At 48.4% G+C, this 22,373-nt stretch overlaps 1 protein-coding gene across 1 annotated transcript in view; it reads left to right on the top strand.

The window, feature by feature from the left end:
* The window catches only part of NOTCH3 (notch receptor 3), a 34,699-nt gene extending 18,630 nt beyond the window's left edge, over positions 1-16,069 (top strand). The window contains exons 24-32 of the mRNA XM_072601164.1: positions 1,207-1,527; positions 3,870-4,024; positions 4,126-4,345; positions 4,725-4,809; positions 7,386-7,548; positions 8,094-8,398; positions 8,508-8,655; positions 13,789-13,886; positions 14,085-16,069. Of these exons, the coding sequence (XP_072457265.1) occupies positions 1,207-1,527; positions 3,870-4,024; positions 4,126-4,345; positions 4,725-4,809; positions 7,386-7,548; positions 8,094-8,398; positions 8,508-8,655; positions 13,789-13,886; positions 14,085-15,161 (2,572 nt within the window). The 3' untranslated portion in view covers positions 15,162-16,069. The remainder of the gene's footprint in view (positions 1-1,206; positions 1,528-3,869; positions 4,025-4,125; positions 4,346-4,724; positions 4,810-7,385; positions 7,549-8,093; positions 8,399-8,507; positions 8,656-13,788; positions 13,887-14,084) is intronic.
* Positions 16,070-22,373: the final 6,304 nt, after the last annotated feature.

Genomic DNA, 22,373 nt, shown 5'->3' with positions numbered 1-22,373 from the left:
GCTTTTCTCACCACAGTCCTAGGTGGGTCAGGAGCCACAGGGATTGTTGTCTCATTTTACTGAGGATGAAACAGACTCAGAGATGGGGAAATGACTTGCCCAAAGTCCCAGAGCTAGTTAGTGGCAGAGGAGGAGAGTGACAAAGAGACTCAGCCATCAGAGGCAAACTCTCTTTACCCCCTCCCCCCCTTAGGCAGTCCTGGAGGTACCCTGACAATTTTTTTTTTAACTCTCTAGCTTTCTAGGAGGCAGCTAGGTTGTTTAGTGGTTAGAGCACTGGACTTGGAGTCAGGAAGACCTGGGTTCAGATTGGACTTCAGATGCTCACTAGCTGTGTGACCCTGGGCAGATCACTTAACCTTGCTTCAATCTACTAGTGAAGGAAATGACAAACCGCTCCATTATCTTTGCCAAGAAAACCCCAAATGGGATCACAAAGAGTTGGCCATGACTGAATAACAGAAACTTTACTTGGTTGACCCATCTTCTCGTGCTAGGAAGCATCGCCCAGGACTCGCAGTAAATGACTGTCTGCTTTTTTAGGGAGGCCCAAAGCACCCCCACCACTGAGATTACAGGGCACACCAATCTAAGGCAAAGGGACTGATAATCTCTGTGGGGAATGGGGGAAGGGAGAGACTTGTGCCAATCTGTGTTCCATAGGGATACTTCTGAGTTTTCATTTTAGACAACTGTTTCTGACCTTGCTTCAGGTTTCAGGCTTGTGACGCCCACACTTCCTTTCTATTCATTACCAGAGGAAACCCTGACCCAATCATCTCCTTTTCAATATCTTCCTATTTGGTTTCAGAGTTGTAGAATATGAAGGAAAGGGACTTCAGAAACCATCTAATCCGAGGGTTCTCATTTTACGTGTGAGGAAACCGAGGCACAGAGAGGGGAAGTCTTGCCCAACATCATACAAAGTTAAGAAGGCTTGATTTGCAGCATTCTTGACAAGAGGATGTCTAGCCTCTGCTTAAAGCCCCTCAGTGACAGGGAACATGATGCCCACTTTCGTGCAGTCTGGCTGTTCCCATCCTCTGTCCCTCCTCAGGACTTATCTCCTTTATTCCTCCTTTCTTAGGCCCTGTGTTAGAAGAGAGGGATAGCTTCCCTGAAGTCAGTTACAGGGGGATCAGACCATGGACCTGAGGCTCAGGGTCTCTGACTCGGATCTCCCTGTACCCTTTATTCTTTTCTCAGTCCTGTTTATGAGAAGTACTGCTCAGACCACTTTGCTGATGGCCGCTGCGACCAGGGCTGTAACACAGAGGAATGTGGCTGGGATGGGCTGGACTGTGCAGGTGCTGTGCCAGAGCTGCTGGCTAAGGGTGTCCTTGTGCTCACGGTGCTGCTTCCTCCGGAGGAACTACTGCACTCCAGTGCCGACTTCTTGCAGCGTCTCAGTGCTATCCTGCGCACTGCCCTGCGCTTCCGCCGAGATGCCCACGGCAACCTCATGATCTACCCCTATTACAGGCCTGGTGGACATCCCAGCCGGGAGCTGGCCTCTGAGGTCATTGGGTGAGTGACAGGGGTGGGCTGGAGCCCACTGGCTCCCCTTGTTTTGGCCATCCAAATTCTTATTCCTGTTCTGTCTTTGTGCTGGGGGATGAGTCCCTGATCCTCATTTACCTCCTTATCCTCACTTATGCCTCTCAGCTTCTCCCCCTGTTTCAGCCTCTCCTCACTTAGTGCCTTCTCACACTTTCTTCCCTTCCTTCCCCTCAGGCCTTTTTATTCTTTTCTCATCATTCTTCCCTTTCTCTCTCATCTCTTCTCTCTTCCTAGAAGTGCTCTCTCTTTCGCCATCTTTCCCTTCTCCTCCCCACATGGCTCCCCCCTTCATTTCATCTCCAATGCCCACTCACTAAGTGGCTGTTACATATCTGGTGCTGGTGGTACAAAGATAAAACTGGCACAGTTCCTGCCCTCAAGGAGCATTTACTCTGCTGGAGGTGGAGGAGAGAACATATTTATAGATGAATGTCTTTGCGTGTCAACTGGAAGGAATGTCCCTAGTGATGGGAGAACCCCCGGGATCTATATTTGTCCTGTGCTGTTTAACTTATTTACCAAGTACTTGGATAAAGGCCGAGATAGTACACTTACCACATTTACAGATGACGCTAAATAAGGAAGGCTCATAAATACGTGGCATGTGAGACAGTCATGATCCAAAGGAATTTCAATAGACCAGAATATTGGGCTTAATCTAGGAAAATGAAACTGATCATGAGTGAATGTGAAGTCTTAGACTTCCATTCAAGAAATCACCTTCCCAAGTAACAAGATCTAACAAGAGGTTAGATCACAGTTGGTTTGAAAAAATCTGGAGATTTTAGCGAACCCCATGATCTGGCATTTTCGGCTATCTTGAGAAAGGTTCCATATCCAGAACTAGGGAGAACACTAGTCCTGTTCTCCTCAGGAGTACTGTGTTCGGATCTGAGTATCACCATGGGAGAAGGACATGAATTAGTAGAAAGGAAGGCAGCCCAGTCAAGTGGAAAACAGGTTGGATCTGGAGTCAAGGCAAGTCAACAGGCATTTTTTAAAGCACCTACTAGGTGCCACACTGTGCTCTGTACTGAGCATACAAAGAAAGGCACCAGACAGTTCTTGCCTTCAAGGAGCTTGTATTCTTAAGGGGTAGATAACATGGAAACAACTCTATAGACGTGATATGTACAGGATAAATAGATGATCTTGGAGGGAAGGCTTTAGGGGGATTGGGAAAATCGGGAGAGACTTGGATTTGAATCTGGGTAGATAGTATCTACAGTTTTTACCACATAGGAATCACATGAAATCTGGGATGTAAAGTACTTTTCCAGCCCTGTAGGACCTAAGGATTAGGGGGTGAACATCCAGAGAAAGGCAGCCAGGAGGCTGTGCCCTGGGTTAGAGAAGAAGCCTTGGGGAAACCTCCAAGTATTTGAAAGGCTGTTGTGTGGAAAAAGAGGAATTAGACTTGTTTTGTTCAATGCCAAGGAACAGAAGTAGGAACACCAAGGGGAACCCAGAGAGAGAAGCAAATTGTGGGTCAGTGTCGGGAAGTCTTTCTTCCCAAGTGGCACAATGGCATTTTTATTTGGAATCAGAGGGCCAAGGTCCAATTCCCAGTGGTGCTCCTTAGTACCTTGGGCAGTATCTACTTCCCCTCTCTGGGCCTCCATGTTTTTTTTCTGTAAAATGAGAGGGTTAGGCTAGATCATATTTAAGAGTTTTTCCAGCTCAAATTTCTTTGATGCTTGGAATTAGAACTGTCCCAAAGTGGAATGGGAGCCTTGGGAGAGGGAGCAGATTCTCTGTCACTTGGGGGCTTCAGGTTAGGAGTGAATGACCATGTGGGGGTATTGAAGTAGAAATTCTTGGTCAGGTATGTGTTGGCCTTCCTCCTCTGAGATGGATTCTGGGATCCAGCTCCTTACCTCTCATCTCTCATCTCTACCTCCATCACCACCCCCTACTTCTCTGCTCTGTCCACCTCCCCATTTCTTACATCTTTCCCCTCTCTTCCCATCATTCCCCCCTGTTGGTACTCTGCTCGCCCATCCATATCTCCTTACCTACCCTTTACACCCCCATGTCTCTGTCTTGCCCGCCTTTCCAATTCTTCTCTCCTTTCCCTCTCCTTCATCATCCCCCCCCCCCAATCTATGCTCTGCCCACCTCCCCATCTCTCTCCTACTTTCCTCACCATACTCCACCAACCTTCACCTCCCACTCTGGCACACAGCTTTGTCTTGGCCTCTTCTCCATTCTGTTCCCCGCCCCTTCACTCCCTCGCTGCTTGATGCCCAACATTCCTCTCCTCTTCCTCTCTCCCCTGCCTCACTGCTCTCCCTCTGCTCTGTCCTCAGCTCAATGGTGATGCTGGAAATCGACAATCGCCTGTGCCTCCAGACCCCAGAGAGTAACCACTGCTTCCCAGATGCACAGAGCGCTGCTGACTACCTGGGGGCCCTGTCTGCGGTGGAGCGGCTGGACTTTCCCTACCCTCTCCGGGCTGTTCGGGGTGAGGCACAGTGGGACGGTGATGAGAAGACAGAAGGCAGGTTGGCCTTGGGTGGGGAACCATGAGGAGGGCAGCAGATCAGAGAGTTCTCCCCTTTCTAGGTGAACCCCTGCAGCCCTCCGAGCCCAGCTTGCGGCTGCTCCCGCTGCTCGTGGTTGGAGCCGTCATTCTTGTCACCTTGGGTCTGGGTGTCCTGGTTGCCCGGAGGAAGCGTGAGCATAGCACTCTATGGTTCCCAGAGGGCTTCTCACTCAACAAGGAGTCAGCCGGGGCCAACAAGGGCCGACGGGAGCCTGTGGGCCAGGATGCGCTGGGCATGAAGTGAGAGCCTTGGCCTCTCTGGGCCCTCTCCTCTCCTCTGACCACTCTAGTTTCCCTGTCTCCTTCTCAGTTCCATCCTCTATAACTGCCTGTTTCTCTCCTTTGTCTTCCTCCTCATCTCCTGTGACCTTACATCCTCTTGACCCTATCTCAAGAATTCCACATCATTCCCATCTTCCATGACACACTCCTTCAGCACCTTGTGCACCCCTGATCTTCTGGGACTCTGTGATTTCCAAGTCTTCCTCTGATCTGATCCAAAAACATCATCTTTCCCAGCGTAGGTACCCTAACATTCATCCAGTATGCTTCATTTCCTTTGGGGCCCCCAGTGCCTTCCATCATAGACCCCCTTGACTGGATGGCTTGTCTTCTTTAGGAACATGACCAAAGGAGAGAGCCTGATGGGAGAGCCGTCAGAAGACTGGATGGACACAGAGTGCCCCGAGGCCAAGAGACTGAAGGTGCTGACCCTTTGCCAGCCCTGCCCTACCCCCCATGCTTTCCCCCACCTCCATTTTTCAAGATCACAGTCACATGTCTGGCTGCTCTTTTGCAAATTCCCAGGCCTGCCCCAGTCTCACTTCTGATGCTTCATTCCTTGTCTTGTTACCTCCAAAGGTACACAGCTTTTCCAGGCTTTTCTCATTACTTAGACAGACAGTTTTAGTTTTATGTAAATTTGCATTATACAAATTCAACTTTCGATAAGAATTGTGAAAGAAATCTTCACTTTACTATATAGTACTGTGCTCTCTCTGTCTGCTCCTGCCCCTTGGTTTGGTGCTCCACAGCCCTTCCCCTCCCTAACCCCCCCCAAATATAACCCTCTCCAAGTGAAAGCACAAGAGTGGATGCATGGAGAGATTGCCACCACTGGACTGGGGCTTGGTTTGAGATCTCTGCTCTGCCCACCCATATGTTCATTGCCCTGAGTCTGTCCCCTTCTCCTACATGTTGGCCATTCTCTCTTGTCTGTGTCCATGTCTGGTCCTCACATGCCCTACCCCACATGTTCTTCCTCTTAGTTCTGGCCAAGCCCCCATGTGAATGGCCTTAGTCCCTCTGTGTTCCTCTTGGTGCTCCTGCATTTGTCCCCAGCCCCTACACATCCTTGAACTGTGTGCGCTGGCCCTCTCTTCCCATGGTCCTGAAGCCCCTGTCCTGCCTGCCTCCTTCCCTCCCTTCCCTGAGTCCACATTACATAAAAAAAAAAAATCTCTTTTCATGGAGGTCTGCAGAACAGTCCGCTTACATGAAGTGAGAACGGTCTGTCTGCTCCAAGGGAACAGAGGCCGCACAAAGGGAGAGAGTCCCAAGGGCTTGAAACTCTAAGATGTCCTGGGGCAGCTGAGTGAATTCTGTGAGGGCTGCCTAGCCCTGATTCATCTGGCACGCGGTAATAGTGAGGCCTAGGTTGTTAGCTAGCGATAGACATGGCTCAGTCCCCAGAGATGTTCTCTCTTTGTCCCCGCTTCATCCTCTTTTTATCTCCATCTCCTCCAACTCTGGCTGCCTCCATTAGCTCTTGGCAAGAGCTACCAGTAAGGTTTGAACTATCTGGACCTCAAGTTCCCCTTCCCCCCTTTGGCTCTAGGTCTTAATTTACCTTCCTCTCTGCCCTGTGGGGACTCCTTGAACTTCTCATGAGAAAAGGGGATGCCTCTCTGGGCCCCACAGGTCACCTCTCTGGCTTCAGGTTACCCTGTGTTTTCCTCCTTCCTCATCCTTGGTATTTCCCCAGGTTTTTGGCCTCAGGAAACCTGACTCTTTCCATAGTCTGGTTTTCTTTTGGTCTGAGTATAGGCCCTGCCCCTTGCTGGCATACCCAAGCTGTGTCTGAATTCTACCTATGCATGGCTGCCGAAGATTCTGTCTTGCCTCCCCATTGCTCTTGGCTGATGTCTAGGCTCAGTGTTGAGTTTGTGTGAGACTAACCTAGGGAAGGGGTTGGGTCTTGTATCTTTCTGAGAAGTAAGGCAGTTCTTCTTAATAATTCATGCATTTCCAGAATGGAATGAGCTGTCCTGGGAAGTAATGGGTTCCCTGTCCCTGGAGGTCTTCCAGTAGAGATTGGATGACCTCTTGGAGGGAAATGTTGGAAACAGGCTGCTTCGTCTGTAGGCATCAGATTAGATCTCTGAGTCCTCTCCCTGGGGACCCTCTGTGGTTCTTTGACATGGAACTCCGGCCTTGGGATGATTCATCCCTTGTCTTGTTACTTCCAAAAGCACACACACAGCCTGGCCGACATTTTCCGATCACTCGCTGTGTGCTTCCAGGGACATGCAGAGGGAGATAGTTTTCTGACATTTACACAATAGAATCCTGGATTTGAAGTCAGACCCAGGTTCAAATATGCCTCAGAAACATCCTCGCTATAGGACCCTAGGCAAGTCATTTACTCTCGTTAAGCAATGAAGAAAGGATGGTGAGTCTGGGGTCAGAGAACCTGGGTTTCTGGGGCTGAATCCTGACTCTACTGCTTATTACGTGCACCCCTTCTCTGTGCCTCAGTTTCCTGAGAAGTTTCCTTCCACTTCTAAGTCCCTGATTTTGATAGGATTCTTGTAAAGGCCTAGCTTTGACTTAATAGCCCATATTTCCATAGCCCTTTAAGGTTTGCAAAGCTCTTTATACATGTAGTCTTATTTGATTGTCACACTAGTCTTGAGAGGAAGGTGATATTATAGTCTTTTTACCTCTGGGGAAACTGAGGTTGAGAGATCAGGTCTTCCTGACTCCAGGGTTAGCACTGTCTCCACCGAGCCGTCTAGCATCCTCCTATGATAGCTGTTCTTGGCCTTGCCTTTGGGTTCTAGAGCTGGCAGGCCCCTCATGGCTACCTTGGAGTCTCCCTTTAGATTCTGGCTCTTTCCTTTTCTCTGGGGGGCAGAGATTCTTCACTTTGTTTATGCCCTGGCTCCCTTTGGCCAGCATTCTGCCGAAAGCCTTGGGCCCCTTTTCGTAGGCATGTTCATAAGTGGGTGTGATGAAGTAGGCACTGCTCTTCACCCAGCCCCTGCTTCTATGTTTATAGGTGGAGGAGCCTGGGACTGGGGCTGAGGACCCTGTGGACTGCCGCCAGTGGACTCAGCACCATCTTGTTGCAGCTGACATCCGTGTGCCCCCAGCCATGGCACTGACCCCACCCCAGGGTGACCTCGATGCTGATGGCATGGATGTCAATGTGCGAGGTCCAGGTTGGCATCGAGCCAGGCTTGCCCCTCCTTGAGTCTCCCTTGTCATAGCCTTCCCAATCTAACCCCCCTCCCAAAACTCTTCCATCCTGAGTCTCCCATTGGTGGGTCTGAAAGTGTGGCAAGGGTCTTTGGGGAAAGGAGAGGTGGGTCTGACACATCCAAGAGGAGCCTGCTATCCGCATGAGTGAGGGAAGGTGGCTGCTTTATGTCTCCCAGCTAGACTCCCCAGTAACGTGTGAGGTGGGAAGGTGGAAGAGAATGGTAAGGGTATGGGAGGGTTTTCTGGTGGAACCAGACTCCCTGTGTCTGTTTATGGTGAAAGGAGTTGGAATTATATTCTCTGGGCCTACATTTTGAGTGTGTGTGTGTGTGTGTGTGCATGTGTGTGTGTGTGTAGACAAAACAAAGAGAAGGGGGTTGGGTGTGGAGTATCTTCCTTGGGACCAGGATTTCTCTCTGTGTGTATTGGGAAAAGAAGGGAGTTGGGTATGTCTCCCCGGGCCCAGGCTCCTGACCCCTGGCTCAAGGACACCTCTTTCCTCCAGATGGCTTTACCCCTCTGATGTTGGCCTCGTTCTGTGGGGGAGCGCTTGAGCCAGTCCTGGTGGATGCTGAGGAGGCTGAAGATACCCCAGCCAATATCATCTCAGATCTGATCTGCCAGGGGGCTCAGCTTGGCGCTCAGACAGATAGGACGGGAGAGACTGCCCTGCATCTGGCTGCTCGTTATGCCCGTGCTGATGCTGCTAAGCGCCTTCTGGATGCTGGTGCCGACACCAATGCCCAGGACCACACAGGCCGTACCCCCCTGCACACAGCAGTTACTGCTGATGCCCAGGGCGTCTTCCAGGTGGGCTGGGGCCTCAGGGTGAGGACATGCTTAGGTACACAGAACGGGGAGGCAGTCTGGGAATTCCCTAGGACTTGACTCTGACCACCTGAACCATCTGATGTTCCAGATCCTAATCCGAAACCGTTCCACCGACCTTGATGCCCGTATGGCAGATGGCTCAACAGCATTGATCCTGGCTGCCCGGCTGGCTGTCGAGGGCATGGTGGAGGAGCTCATTGCCTGCCACGCTGATGTCAATGCTGTGGATGAACTGGGTACTGCTGGGCCCTGGGGGAGGAGGGCAGGGTAGGGAGTTTAGAGTAAAGGAAGGAAATATGAGGTGTGCCTTTATGGTCTCCAAAACAAGCAGAGGGCCACACATAAGAACCTGAAGAGTTCTTAAAGTCATGTAGTGAACTCCCTTCATTTTTCAGATGGGGAATGCAGGCCAATAGAAGTTAAGTGATCTACCCAACTCTCACTTTGACTTCAAATCCATCTAGTCATCTTTCCACTGTATCTTATTGCCTCCGGGAATCTCAGAAGCAGAACTATCTGAACATCCGTCTCTCTGTTGGTCGGTCTCTGATTTTTCTTTAGATCTATTCATCTTTCTGTACTTAACCTATTATCTGTCTGAGTATCTATACTTATCTCTAGTTAGCTCTCTACCTACCTATTATCTATGTAAACATTTATCTATGTCTATATATTTCTCTTATCTGTCTGGCTGTTCATTTATCTGCCTTGTTATCTGTTGTCCAAGGCTGCCTGAGGATGACCTCGTTGTACCTTGGAGCTGTTAAACACACAGCCCGTGGCTCTCTGTGGTCCACAACTCTCCAGAGTATGGCCAGAGCCAGATTAAAATATCATTGGGAAATATCTGACAAAATAGAAATACATTGAAACACAGAGAACATTACATTTTAAAACGAAGTTGTTCTGTGACCTGCAGGAATCCTCATAGCCAGGGTTTAGCGACCCCACTGTTATTTGTGTTTGATATTACTGTTCTCCAACGTGTGTGCAGAGTCATCAAATTCCACTAGAATCCTCTTAGAGGGACCAGCTGCCCAGCAGGGCAGCCCATCCTATCTGAGGTTAGCTGAATTTGTTAGGAAACTTTTCCTTATATCAAGCCCCTATTACTCCACGTTCTGCCCCTGGGACCAAGCAGAACCAGGCTTATTCCTCCTTCACACTGTGGACCTTCAAATATTTGTGCACAGCTGATATCCTTCTTCATCCCTATTCTTAAGTCTTTCTCTTCCCCAGTTGTTTTGATAGATTCTTGTAGGGTCAGTTCTTGGGGTCCCTCATCGTCCTAGCACATGTCCTCAGAGATGGACGACATGAGTAGCTTTTTCTCAAGTTGAGGTCTACTGTGGCTAAAGCATATCCCCCTTTTCTTCCTCATCTCAGTCTTTTTTGTTTGTGCCTTTAGAATTTCATTCTTGAGGGCTTTTCATCCCTACAACTTTACCTTAGGATGTTGAACCATTGGATTCATGCATCCATCCATTTAGCAAGCAGTTTGCACTCTCTGTATGCCAGATCCTGTTGTTGGGTAATAGGGAGAAAGAGTTCAAAACCAAAGGGTTCCTGCCCCTCTTCCTTTTCTGAACCCATCAGAATTCCAGTGGAGGTTTAAGTTAGAAGAGAACTTCCCCCCTTTTTTGGGGGGAGGTATAAGCTGTTGTTATATAAAGTGAGGGGGTGACTTGTCCCCAAATTCCCTATCACCTGCCTCTACTTTACAATGTAGTTCCTTCTAGTTGCTTAGAATCATATTCAGGATAGCAAAAGATCCCCTTCTACCAATGCATATCATCAATCAGGTCAAAGCAGAATTGAGACAGCACAAAGTAAATGTAGGATGTGCGGATTTGGACTATTCACCCCAAATGTTCACACATTGTCTGTGCCCAACCTGTGGTAGATCATTCAGAGCTCGTGTTGGTCTGATCAGCCCCATTCGGACACACTGGAACTTCACTTTATCATGGTGATATCATTTTGGTCCTCTTTGAAAATGAAGGACAACAACCAACCGATCATCAATCAGGCACCTGCTCTGAAGCTTTTTCTTTTTTAGAAAGTTGAACCTTAGAAAGTTGTCCAGGGAGGGGCAGCTAGGTAGTGCAGTGGATAGAACATTAGCCCTAGAGGCGGGAGGACCTGAGTTCAGATCTGGCCAAAGATACAAGCTGTGTGACCCTGGGCAAGTCACTTAACCCCAGTTGTTCCCCCCCGCCCCAGGAAAAAAAAGTTGTCCAGGGCACCAAAGTTAAGTAACTTACTTTACTGGCTTTTTTTTAAAAAGTGGGTCAAAGTTTATTCTTTTTAAAAATAATTTATTTATTTTCAATTTTCAACAATCACTTCCATAAGTTTTAAATTTTCTCCTCCTCCCTCCCCAAGACAGTCACATGCAAACTTATGTGGGTTCTACACATACCTTCTTCTTGTTAAACACATTTTCACATTAGTTGTGTTGCATAGAAGAATTAACAAATGGGAGAAACTATGAGAAGAATCCAAATGAAAGAAAACATAACAGAAGAGAAAATAGTCTGCTTCATTCTGCATTCTGTGGATAGCATTTTGCTTCAAGAGTCCTTTGGAAATGTTTTAGGACCTTGCATTGCAGAGAAGGGCTAAGTCTATCAGGAGCAGTCCTTGCTCACTGTGGCTCTTACTGTGTATAATGTTCTCCTGGTTCTGCTCCTTTCACTCAGCATCAGTTCATATAAGTCTTTCCAGGTCTCTCTGAAGTCTTCCTGTTCATCATTTCTTATAGCACAATAATATTCCATTACATTCATATACCCCAACTTGTTCAGCCATTCCCCAGTTGATGGGCATCCTCTTAATTTCCAGTTTTTGGCCACCACGAAGAGAGGTGCTCTAAATATTTTTGTACATGTGGGTCCTTTTCCCATTTTTATGATCTCATTGGGATACAGTCCTAGAAACGATATTGCTGTATGCCCTTTGGGCACAGTTCCAAATTGCTCTCCAGAATGGTTGAATCAGCTCACAGCTCCACCAACAATGAATTAGTGTTCCAACTCTCCCACATCTTCTCCAACAAGTATCATTTTCTTTGCTGACTTTTGACTAGTCAACGTGTGTCTGAGTTAGGATTTGAACTCAGGACTTCCTACCTTAGAGACCAGCTCCATCCAGCATGTGACACTGCTTCTCCATACGACTAGATCTAGATCTTAACATACCATCCTACTCCACTTCCCACTTTTATTTTCTCTCTTGAATGATGTCGATCTCTCCAGAGAATTCCAGTCCTGAATCACATCTTACTAGGCCTCATAGATTCCTGTGAGGTCAAGCTTGCCTTCTTGTGTTCATCGCTGTACCACCTTCACTTTGTGAATTTGTCCAGATGCAGCTGAGACTTGGGGCTTTATTGCAGACTCTCTTTGGATATTATTTCTGAATGCTCTCCCGCTGTTGCACCTGTATTTAATTCAGTTCACAGCCCCTCTTCACCTGGTCCCAAGGATCTTTCCCATCGGTCTTAGCCTGTCTTGCAATGACCTTTGCATGCTTTCCTTTGCCCTTCCTGGAGTCTTTCTGGCTTTAGCCTTTGGGAAGTCTCCTGATTCCCAGCTCATTTCCCTCCTTCCTATTGAGCTGTCCTGAAGCTCTGATTACCTCCTTGACCTTCTTTACCTGATCTGAACACTGGGCTTACCTTCCCCAGTAATCATTCCCCAGGGAGTCTCCACAGTAGGCATTGGTTTCCCTCAGAACCAGTCAGCCCCAGTCAGGTTTCTCTAATGACCAGAGGCAGACTCTTGAATCTTCTTATTCCCAAGTCTGTACTTGGAAAGTTCCCATCTTTAAAAAATCTCCCCAGCCCCTGGCTCATTGGCCATGGAGACTGAACTGTGTAACTTAGAGATCTGGCCTATTGGTCTGTTCATGTTTCTTTGAGAGGCAGCTAAGTGGTACAGTGGACAGAATGACTGACCCAGCAGTCAGGACGATCTGAATTCAAATCCAGCCTCCAGCATTTACTAGCTCTGTAACTCTGGGCAGGTCACTTAGCCTCTCTCTGAACCTGTTTTCTCTTCTGTAAAATGTGGAGAACAGAAGCATCTCCTCCCTGGGGTTGCAAACCTTAGCTTACTATGCAAATACTAGCCTTTGGTACTGGTATTCTTATTTCTTCTCCAGATGTCTCTGAGAGCACATACACTTGGGCCCTCAATGGCCTTCCGTGATCTTCTTGTTAAAGCTTTGCTGTACCCAAATAGAACATTAAACATACCAGATTATTCTGAGCTTAGATTTCCTTGGCATAAGCTACATCCCTAAAATGAGATCTCTTTGCAAAGGAAAAATATGTATAGTTTTGAGGGTTTGTTTTTTGTTTTTTTTTAGTCCAGACCTGCTTGTGATTTCATTGATGTCAGGAACTTTCAGTAAAGAAATTCCTTCTGCCAGTGAATATGGGCAATTGTTCTATGCATCTTAAGGAGCTCCCTGGGACCCCAAGAGGTTAGGTAACTTGCCTAGAGTCTGGGACAGGACTTGAACCCAGGACTTCCTGACTCTGAGGTCCACTAGCTGCAGTGGTGTCCATGGAAATTTAGCTCCAAGCATAGGCTGTGCCCAGCTTTTATACAACTGATTCAACAAATAGTTATTAAACCCTTAACTGTAGAACTCAGTGCTTGGCGCTAGAGAAGAAACGGAAGTTTAAATAAGCACAGGAAACGGGATAGACCATGTTCAGACCAATGCAGTCCGTGAAGGTGACTCAACATTCCCACTGAGGGTGAGAGGAGGGAGACCTCCCTCCACGGAGACTCTTGCTTGTGTTTACAAGCTCTCTTCATTCTAGAGTGTGCACACATGTAGGCACACACATATGTAGCAGGGCCCCTCATTTCCTTCCCAGTCAGGTCTATTGCAGGGCCCTGACCCCCACGCCTCCCCTCTCTATTACACATACACGCATGCACACACACACTCTCTGTCTCTTTCTGTCTCCATCTCTCTCTCTCCCTCTCTTTTCTATCTCTGTGTCTCTCTGTCTGTCTCTGTCTCTGTCCTCTTCTCTCTCTCTCTCTGTCTGTCTCTGTCTCTCTCCTTCTCTCTCTCTCTCTTTCTCTGTCTGTCTCTGTCTCTCTCCTCTTCTCTCTCTCTCTCTGTCTGTCTCTGTCTCTCTCCTTCTCTCTCTCTCTTTCTCTGTCTGTCTCTGTCTCTCTCTCTCCTCTCTGTGTCTGTTTCTCTGTTTCTCTCTATCTCTGTCTGTCTCATATGTAGGTCCATGCAGGTCTTCTCCCCCTTCCCTAAACACATCAGGCCTTGGGTACCCCCTCAGCTCCTTGTTAGAATACTGGCTTTGGGCTTGACCTCTGATTCTGTGTCCTCAGGTAAATCTGCCCTGCACTGGGCTGCAGCTGTCAACAATGTGGAAGCCACCGTGGCCCTGCTCAAGAATGGGGCCAACAAAGATATGCAGGACAGCAAGGTGAGCCCCCTCCCTCACAACCTTCTGTCTCTAGCCTCTTTCTCCTAGTCTTCTGCTCTCTCTCCTCCTGTTAATCTTCCCCCTTTGGTTTCTTTTTCTCTTTTTTTCCTTCCCTTCTTCCTAGATTCTTTCTGGTTTCATACCACTCCCATAAGCCCCCAGCTGTGCTCCTCATGACTCCTGCCCTGCCCCCTCCAGGAGGAGACTCCCCTGTTCCTAGCAGCCCGGGAGGGCAGCTATGAGGCGGCCAAGGTTCTCTTGGACCACTTTGCCAACCGGGAGATCACGGATCACCTGGACAGGCTACCCCGAGATGTAGCCCATGAGCGGCTGCACCAGGACATTGTCCGCCTGCTGGAAGAACACAATACAGCTCGCAGCCCCCCTGGCGCCCATGGGTTGGCCCCGCTGCTCTGTCCACCAGGCACTTTCCTGCCTGGCCTCAAGCCCACACCTTCAGGGAGCAGTGGCAAGAAGAGCCGGCGGCCCCCAGGGAAGGGTGGCCCGGGGGCCGGAGGGGCCAAGGGTCGTACCAAGAAGCTCACGCTTGCCTGCCCAGGCCCCTTGCTAGAAAGCTCCGTGACACTGTCACCCGTAGACTCTCTGGACTCACCGAGGCCTTTTGGGGGGACTCCTGCTTCTCCTGGGAGCTTTCCCTTGGATGGGCCCTATGCAGCCACTGTGTCACTGGCTCAGCTGGGTGGGACAGGAAGGGGTGCCCTGGGACGGCCCCCGGGAGGCTGTGTGGTGAACTTAGGTCTGGTAAGCCCTGTGGCAGTGCCCTTTGACTGGTCCCGCCTGCCCCCGCCAACCCCTGGGACCAACCACCCTAGCTTGGCTCCACCAGGTCCTTCTTTCTTACTGCCTGGGCCCCTGCCACTGGCACCAGGCCCCCAGATCTTGGTGCCTGGGACCCCTGTCTCTCCCAAGGATCCCCCACCCCAATACTTCCCACCAGGTGGAACAGCTGAGGAGTACCCACCACCTGCTGGTCCTGTGCCTCCTGCTGGAGGCAGCCCCTCAAAACACTTCCTGCGGGTGCCCAGTGAGCACCCTTACCTAACTCCATCCCCGGAGTCTCCTGAACTGTGGGCCAGCCCTTCCCCCCGCTCGCTCTCAGACTGGTCTGATTCCACACCCAGCCCTGCTGCTGGGGCTCTGTTGACACCCCATCCAGTCCCTGGTCCCCTGCCCCAGGGCCAGGGTCAGACTCAGACTCAAACTCAGCTGGGTCCCCGGCCTGACCCAACCCCCAAGAGGCAAGTGTTGGCCTGAGACAGCTCCCTGACCCGAGCTCTGCCAGGCTGAGACCCAGGTGGGGCTCCTGGGGCTCCTACCCCCTACTGCCATCTCTCCCTCATGTTTTTTTCTCATTCACTCTTTCTCTTTTGCTCTCTCTGACTCCACACACTCTTTCCTCTCTTTGCCCTCTCTCCAGGCTTCCATTTTCCATCTCTGACATTAGTGGGTTTTTTTTACATTTTGTATAGAACCAAATACATTTAAACAAACTTATTATTATATCTATATATATTTTTTTTTTACAAAATATATATATGGAGAAGGTCCCCAACTTTCCGTTCCCCACCCCCACCCTCAACTGCACTCCTCCAAAAGGGGGCCAGGCTAAAGCCCCCCACCCCTTGCCCTCCCATCAGTGCCCCCGTGGGGCTGACCCTGTCGGCCTATAGGCCGCACCAGATCCCGTGTACCGAGTACACCATTGTGACCACGTCTCCTGTGGTGCCTGTGGCCATGTTTGTGAGCCCCTGTATTAGGGGGAGGGAGGAGAACAGTGGCACCTGAATTGGGAATTTTCCCTACTTCACAGCATTCCAGATGTAACTTATTTTGTGGCATTGCTTGGGAAGGGACCATGTCCATTTCCCTGAGCTTTAGAGGGAAACATTGGCCTGCTTCGGTGTGGGTCATTGTTCCCCCCAAAATCTGTACATTTCACTAAAGTCTTTATGTAAATATGGGGGTAGAGGGTCTCCCCAGCCCCCTGCACTGCCCAGGGCTCCCCTGGTCCCTGTATCAGAAATAGAAGGATTTTAGGCTATTTTTGTAATGTGTCCCATCCTGCACTGCCTGCAGAGCCTAGGCTCTGCTCTTCCCCTCCCCTATTGTACAGACCCTTGACCCTTTGCCACCACCTAATAAAAGTGTAGTTATCACCAAAATGTCAACTGCTTTGTGTTTATGGGAGTGTTGGTTGGGGGGAGGGGAGGCTGCTCCCAGAACAGCTTGGGTTTAATCTTCAAAAATTATAACTGTTCCTAAGAATTTTGACACTTGGATGAAATTCAGTGGAAGGGAGCAGAAAATCTCCACTGTGGCTGCTGAAGAAGCCAGTGCATGCTGCTGATCCTTGGGGTGCTGTGTGGCGTGGGTCCTCAGGTCCATTGGGGTGAAGGTGGTACAGGGTGGGAGAAAGGGGTGTGCTATCATGTGCCCCATGGAGAAAAGGTGACCTGGAGCCAGGCCAGGTAGTAGCAATGGGGTAGTCACTTGCTGTCTGGAGGAAGAGCCTCTTCCTCTGCCCTGCCCCCTTCCCCCCTATCGTTTCAACACCATGGGGACGATATCCAGATTGCCCGTCCTGGTCAAAGTCCTGTTATTAACCAAAGCTCTAGAAGAGAAAGAGCTGCAATGAATGAACAAATTGAATGTCCTCAAGAGGTATGGGTTTGAGCTGTAGCTGTGCTGATTATCGGTCAGCCAGTGGAACCCTGGGTAAATCACTTCCTCTCTCTGGGCCACATTTTCCTCGGTTATTAGCTCTCAGGGCCATTGTGAGCAAAGAGTGTGTTGTAGAAATGTGCCTAGGCCAGGGGTGGAGGGTTTGGAGGATCCTTATATTTCTGAACCTGTGTTGGGACTACAGTGAAGAAACATTTGCTGGAAGGTGGGGAGGGGTGAAGGAAATGGGTGGGGGGGAGGGGGCAGTGGTGGGGAAGGGACAATGGGGTGAGAAGAAGGCTATTTGTATTTCAGTCCTGAAATCTTCAGGAGCATCTGTGGATACTTCCTCTGTGACTTGGTAGGCTGTCTTGACAACTACTATGGCCACAGTCATTACTAGTGTTCAGTCTAGTGATGAACGTCGGTGTGCTTGGCTAGGCTCGCCTGTACATGGTGGCCCTGGGGCCATACTTGAGACCTTTGCAACTTGACAGGTTCCATTCTGGCTTGTCTTCTGACCTCATCTATGTGGTGTTTCAAGTCTCCTTATTCTTATCTCCTTAATCTCTTTACTTCCTTCTCTGAATTTATTTTGCCTCTTCCCATTCCCCTGGACTTTTGCAGGGGATAGTCAATTAGTAGTTATTAAGCACCCACTATGTGGTAAGTTCTGTGGTAAGTGTACAAAGAAAGGCAAAAAACAGTCCCTTGCCTTCCTGGAGCTCAGTCTGATGGGGGAGATAACATGCAAACAAGGTATCTAGAGAGGAAATTGGGGTGTAATCTCAGAGGGAAAGGCACTAAGATTAAGGAGGACTGGATGAGGTTTCTTATAGAAGATGGGACTTTAGCTGAAGCTTGGAGGAAGCCAGGGAAGCTGGGTGGTAGAAATGAGAAGGGAGAGAGTTTCAAGTCTGGGGGAAAGTCATTGGAAGGTTTTGGAGTCCAGAGAAAAGAGTGTTGTGTGGAACAGCAAGGATGTCAGTGTTGCTGGATTGCAGAGAATACTGAGGACGGGAGGGTAAGGTAGGAAAGGGTCAGGTTAGGAAGGGCTTTGAAAGTCACAGGATCCTGGAAGTAAGAGGGAAGCATGAATTTATTGACTATAGAGGGTGATATGGTCAGGCCTGGGTTTTGGGACACACAATTTGACAGTTGAGAGGCAGATGGATTGGAGTAGGGAGAGACATGAGGTAGGGAGTCCAACCAGCAGACTGATGCAATAGTAGAGGCAGGAGATGACTGGTACCCATACAAGCGTGGCAGTCAGAAATATGAAGAAAGGGGAAATGACAGGTCTTGATGGCCAACTGCTATTAGGGGAGAGAAAAAAACAAGTAGAGGGTAACCCCTGGGTTGTGCACCTAGGTGACTGGATGGGTGGTGTAGTAATAGGAAAATCAAGAGTGAGGGCAGGGTTTGGGGAGAGAGATCATGAGTTCAGTTTTGGACATGCTGAGTTCAAGGTGACCATAGGACTTCCCATTCAAGATGTCTAAAAACGCAACTGGAGATGTGAGACTAGAGGTCAGGAGAGAGACTACTGACAACTAGATCTGAGAGACATTTGCAGATAGATGATAATTGAAACTGTGGGTGCTGATGAGAATCAACAAAGGAAATAAGCAAAGATTCCCAAAGTGGGTGATACCATCTCCTGGGGAGCGCTGGAAAGATGGGTGGGGTAGTACCCTCGGGTGCAGGAGGGGGGAGTTGAATAAAAATAAGGGGGTGGTGGAAGCATAGGAAAGAAGAGAAGAAAAGAAAATTTTGAAAAACTGTTTGTACATGTTTCATTTATTGTGTAACAGAGTAAAGTCATAGTGATTACATTATTTTCCAAATAAACACACAAAGTGCAAGTTATAACTGATCTGTGGTCAACTCTGCTAACAGGTCTTAACAGGTAAGTGTTGGCAAGAGAGTGTGTAGCTCATGGTTGGGAAGTCCAGCATGGACTGGGAATATGTAATGACTTGTTCATAAAACGATACTATACTGTTACATGAGGCAGTGTTGCATCATCAAAATTTCAATGCAGAAACCCCCCCACAAATTTATAATAAATTATTAAATTTAAGAGATATTATTGAAAAAAATCATGTTTTTTGACATGACACAAATTTAAAAAGAAAACCATTAAAGGCTTAAAGAAAGCAGATTTCCAGGAGGTTACTGAGTAATTTTTTTTGAGAAAGGGGTGGTAGTATTGAGATTTGGGGTGCTGGGGACCCCAAGATACCAACACACCAGGTCCTGCCGAATGAATTCGACTCAAGTCTTCTTTCAACCAAAGTAAAACAAAGTTTATTAAAGATTTGCTATATTGGATTGACTCTTAAGGAGCCTAACCATTTGTGATACTTGTATTGACAAGTGGGCCAGATAGAATCTCAGCTAGACAGAGACAGAGCTGGATTGAATCTGAGCATCTTCATGAAGGCAAGATGGAACATAATTATACACAGAAAGACCCTGGGAAAGATCTAGAGGTGGTTTAGTAGTCTGAGAGGAGGGTCTAAGGAGAATCTTGATGGGACTAACTAGTGATGTAATCAAGGGTGGGAAACAGTTGGAGGCAATCTGGAGGTATCAGACAACGGAAGGCTTAGGTGGGAACCAGGTGGGGCAATCCAGAGGTGATAGACAATGGAGGGCTAGGCTAGGTTAAGGGTAACAGATTTGAGTATGAAAGGCCAGACCAAGTGGAGTTCAAGGAGGTTTCCAGAGTCTCTACCTCATCAGTAGGCCAAGTAAGTTTGGGAACCTCTGGTCTAGAGGGAGTAGAGAAGAGGACCCATCCTCTTCCACATGACTGCTGAAATGTTCATTATTCCCCCCCCCCCCCCCCCCCCCCCCCCCGCCTGGAGCCCCTGGGTTGAGATAATGTCTGTTGAGTTTCTAGGCAGGGTGGGGCCTAGTAGCCACTTTCTGTTAGTGGCTACACTTTCTGTTGTACCCCCTTTGCCTAGCAGCTGCCTGGGCCCCCATCTCTGTTGTACCCCTTTGCCTAGCAGCTGCTTGGGCCCCCCTCTCTGTTGTACCCCTTTGCCTAGCAGCTGCCTGGGCCCCCCTCTCTGTTGTACCCCTTTGCCTAGCAGCTGCTTGGGCCCCCCTCTCTGTTGTACCCCTTTGCCTAGCAGCTGCCTGGGCCCCCATCTCTGTTGTACCCCTTTGCCTAGCAGCTGCCTGGGCCCCCATCTCTGTTGTACCCCTTTGCCTAGCAGCTGCCTGGGCCCCCCTCTCTGTTGTACCTCTTTGCCTAGCAGCTGCCTGGGCCCCCCTCTCTGTTGTGCTCCCTTGCCTAGCAGCACCTAGGAACCCCTGTCAAAACTGTTCTGTGAAAAATGTGTGCTATTGGAACCACAAGGTTGTACCGGGAGGTGCTAAGATGCTTAAAAGGCACACACACCTTTGTTCGGGGCTGCCTTCTCTGAGGACAGCCGCCGGCTAATAAAGACGCTCCCAAATTCTCAATTGACTCTTGCCTGTGCCTGTCTTGGTCCGTCCATTTCAACTGCCAAACATATTTGGAAGCATAGATATGACAGTGTCACTACCTTACTCAAAATTTTTGGATGGCCTTTAGAATAAAGCAGAAAATCCTCAATTTGCTATAAATTGCTCTGAAATAAAATTCCCACCTTCTTTTCCAGTCTTCTTCCCCACATTGCCTACCACCACCCCATATTACCTCTCTCACGTACTGTGACCAGCTAGCTATGTCCCATATACAAAACTTTATCTCCTGTCCTTTGTATAATGGGCCTCTTGCCAGGAGTGCTCTCCCTTCTTATTTGGGCATCCAGTTTAGGGACAACTTCAAACTCCTAGTTCATTCTCCCCACTACCACCAAATTTGTCGCTATCATTCAGTTGTTTTCAGTCATGTCCGACTCCTTTGAGGGTTTTCTTGGCAGATATGCTGGAGTGGTTTACCATTTCCTTCTTTACTGATGAGGAAACTGAGGCAAATAGACTGAAGTGACTTGCCCAGGGTCACACAGCTAGTAAGTATCTGAGACCAGATTTGAACTCAGGTCCTCCTGACTTCAGGCCCAACATTTTAATCACCGCACCACCTAGCTCCCCCTACCAAATTACTTTGTATATACTTTGTACTCACTTAACTGTGTACATGTGAAGCCCCCCCAGTAAAATGTAAGCACTCAGGGTAGGGACTGTTTCATTTCGTGTTTGTATCTGAGTGTCTAGCTTAGTGCCTAGCACACAGTAAGTGTTTAATAATGGTTATTGCATTCGATTGTTGCCATTGAAAACCCAGGGTCACCATTGTCCAGACTGAATACAGCAGAGGTGTGTTGTAGTAGTCACATGTGAAGGGGGCATGTCTGAGCAGATGGAGGGGCTCCATTAATTCGCACCTAAGGAAGTTGGTTATGGCAGCTCTGGAAGTTGGGGTGGAATACCAGGCCTGTTTTTCTTAAGAAGCAGGATGAGCCATAAGCATGACTCAGAATGGAGAAGATCAGGGTGTGGCGGTAGTGGAGTTCCTGAGTACTGTTTCAGTATCTAACCTGCTTTCACGTGGAAGATGGCCAAAGAGAACAGATCTAGGAGTGGGAGAGAGGGGTGAGAAGTGTCATAAAATAACATAAAATAATGGAAGGGTCTGCCTTCGTGAGTTGTGAGCTTCTCATCACTGGAAGTCTTGTGGAGTGGTTGGATCGCTACTTGGAGTCCACCACGTGGCACTAGGCAAAGACTGCAGACTTTGAAATAAGATGTGATTTCAAAGCCTGCCCTGCCATTTTCTACTTATGTAACTGTGGGCAATCTCCTCTCTGGTCCTCAGTTTCCCTATCCATCAGGTGAGGGGGTTGGACTAGATCTGGCCTCAGGTCCTTTCTAATTCCAACTCCAGTCCTGGAACCATTGATGCCTTTCCAAGTTCTGAGGTTTTGTGATACTGCAAAGGGAGGAAAGTATATACTGAGCCCAATGAGAAAATGGAAAGTATCTTCAGGTCACAATGTCAGAGTTGGAGGGACATTAGAAACCATCTCATGTAAATCCCTCATACAGTAACTTCTGAGAGTCAGCACGACACAGTAGATGGGGCAGTGGACTTGGGGTCCCAAAGACAAATTCAAAACCTACCTCAAACAGTTATTTGCTCTGCAATCCTGGCCAAATTATTTAACCTCGGTATGTCAGTTTACTCATCGGCAAAGTAAGGTATTGGGCAGGATGGCTTCTAAGGTTTCTTCTTACAAACTTTGCTTTGTATGTTGTTAAACCTTTGGTACATTTCCTGGTCCCACTGCTGGAAAGAAGAATAAAGTTTATGGACAAAATCTGGAAGATTTGGTAGGGCAGAAGTGGATCTCAGGCCTGGAAGATGTGATCACTATCTTCAACTATTTGAAGGGCTGTCGTACAGAAGAAAGATGAGCCATGTTCTGTGTAGCCCCAAGAGAGAACTAATAGAAAGTTAGAAAAAGGCACATTTGGGTGTGACTCTCTTAGTTCAACCAAACCTGTGCTTTCAATGGTACAGTGTAGAGACCTCCTAGTGAAGATATTTCTTCTACTAATAACAGTAGCTAAACATTGATATATCACTTTAAGGTTTGCAAAGTACTTTACATGCAATAGTCTCAAGGATTAAGTGATAGCTCATCCCCATCATGTAGATGAAGAAATCAGGGTTCAGAGAGGTTGTGACTTACCCAGGGTCATGCAGCTATTAAATATCACAGGCAGGATGTAAACTCAAACTAGGGTTTTCCCTGATTCCAAGTCCAGCACTCTATCTGTTATACCACCTAACTGCCTCAG

The sequence above is a fragment of the Notamacropus eugenii genome, chromosome 4 (assembly GCF_028372415.1).
Source record: "Notamacropus eugenii isolate mMacEug1 chromosome 4, mMacEug1.pri_v2, whole genome shotgun sequence".
Classification (NCBI taxonomy): Eukaryota; Metazoa; Chordata; class Mammalia; order Diprotodontia; family Macropodidae; genus Notamacropus; species Notamacropus eugenii.
This window is presented reverse-complemented; position numbering and strand designations above follow the sequence as displayed.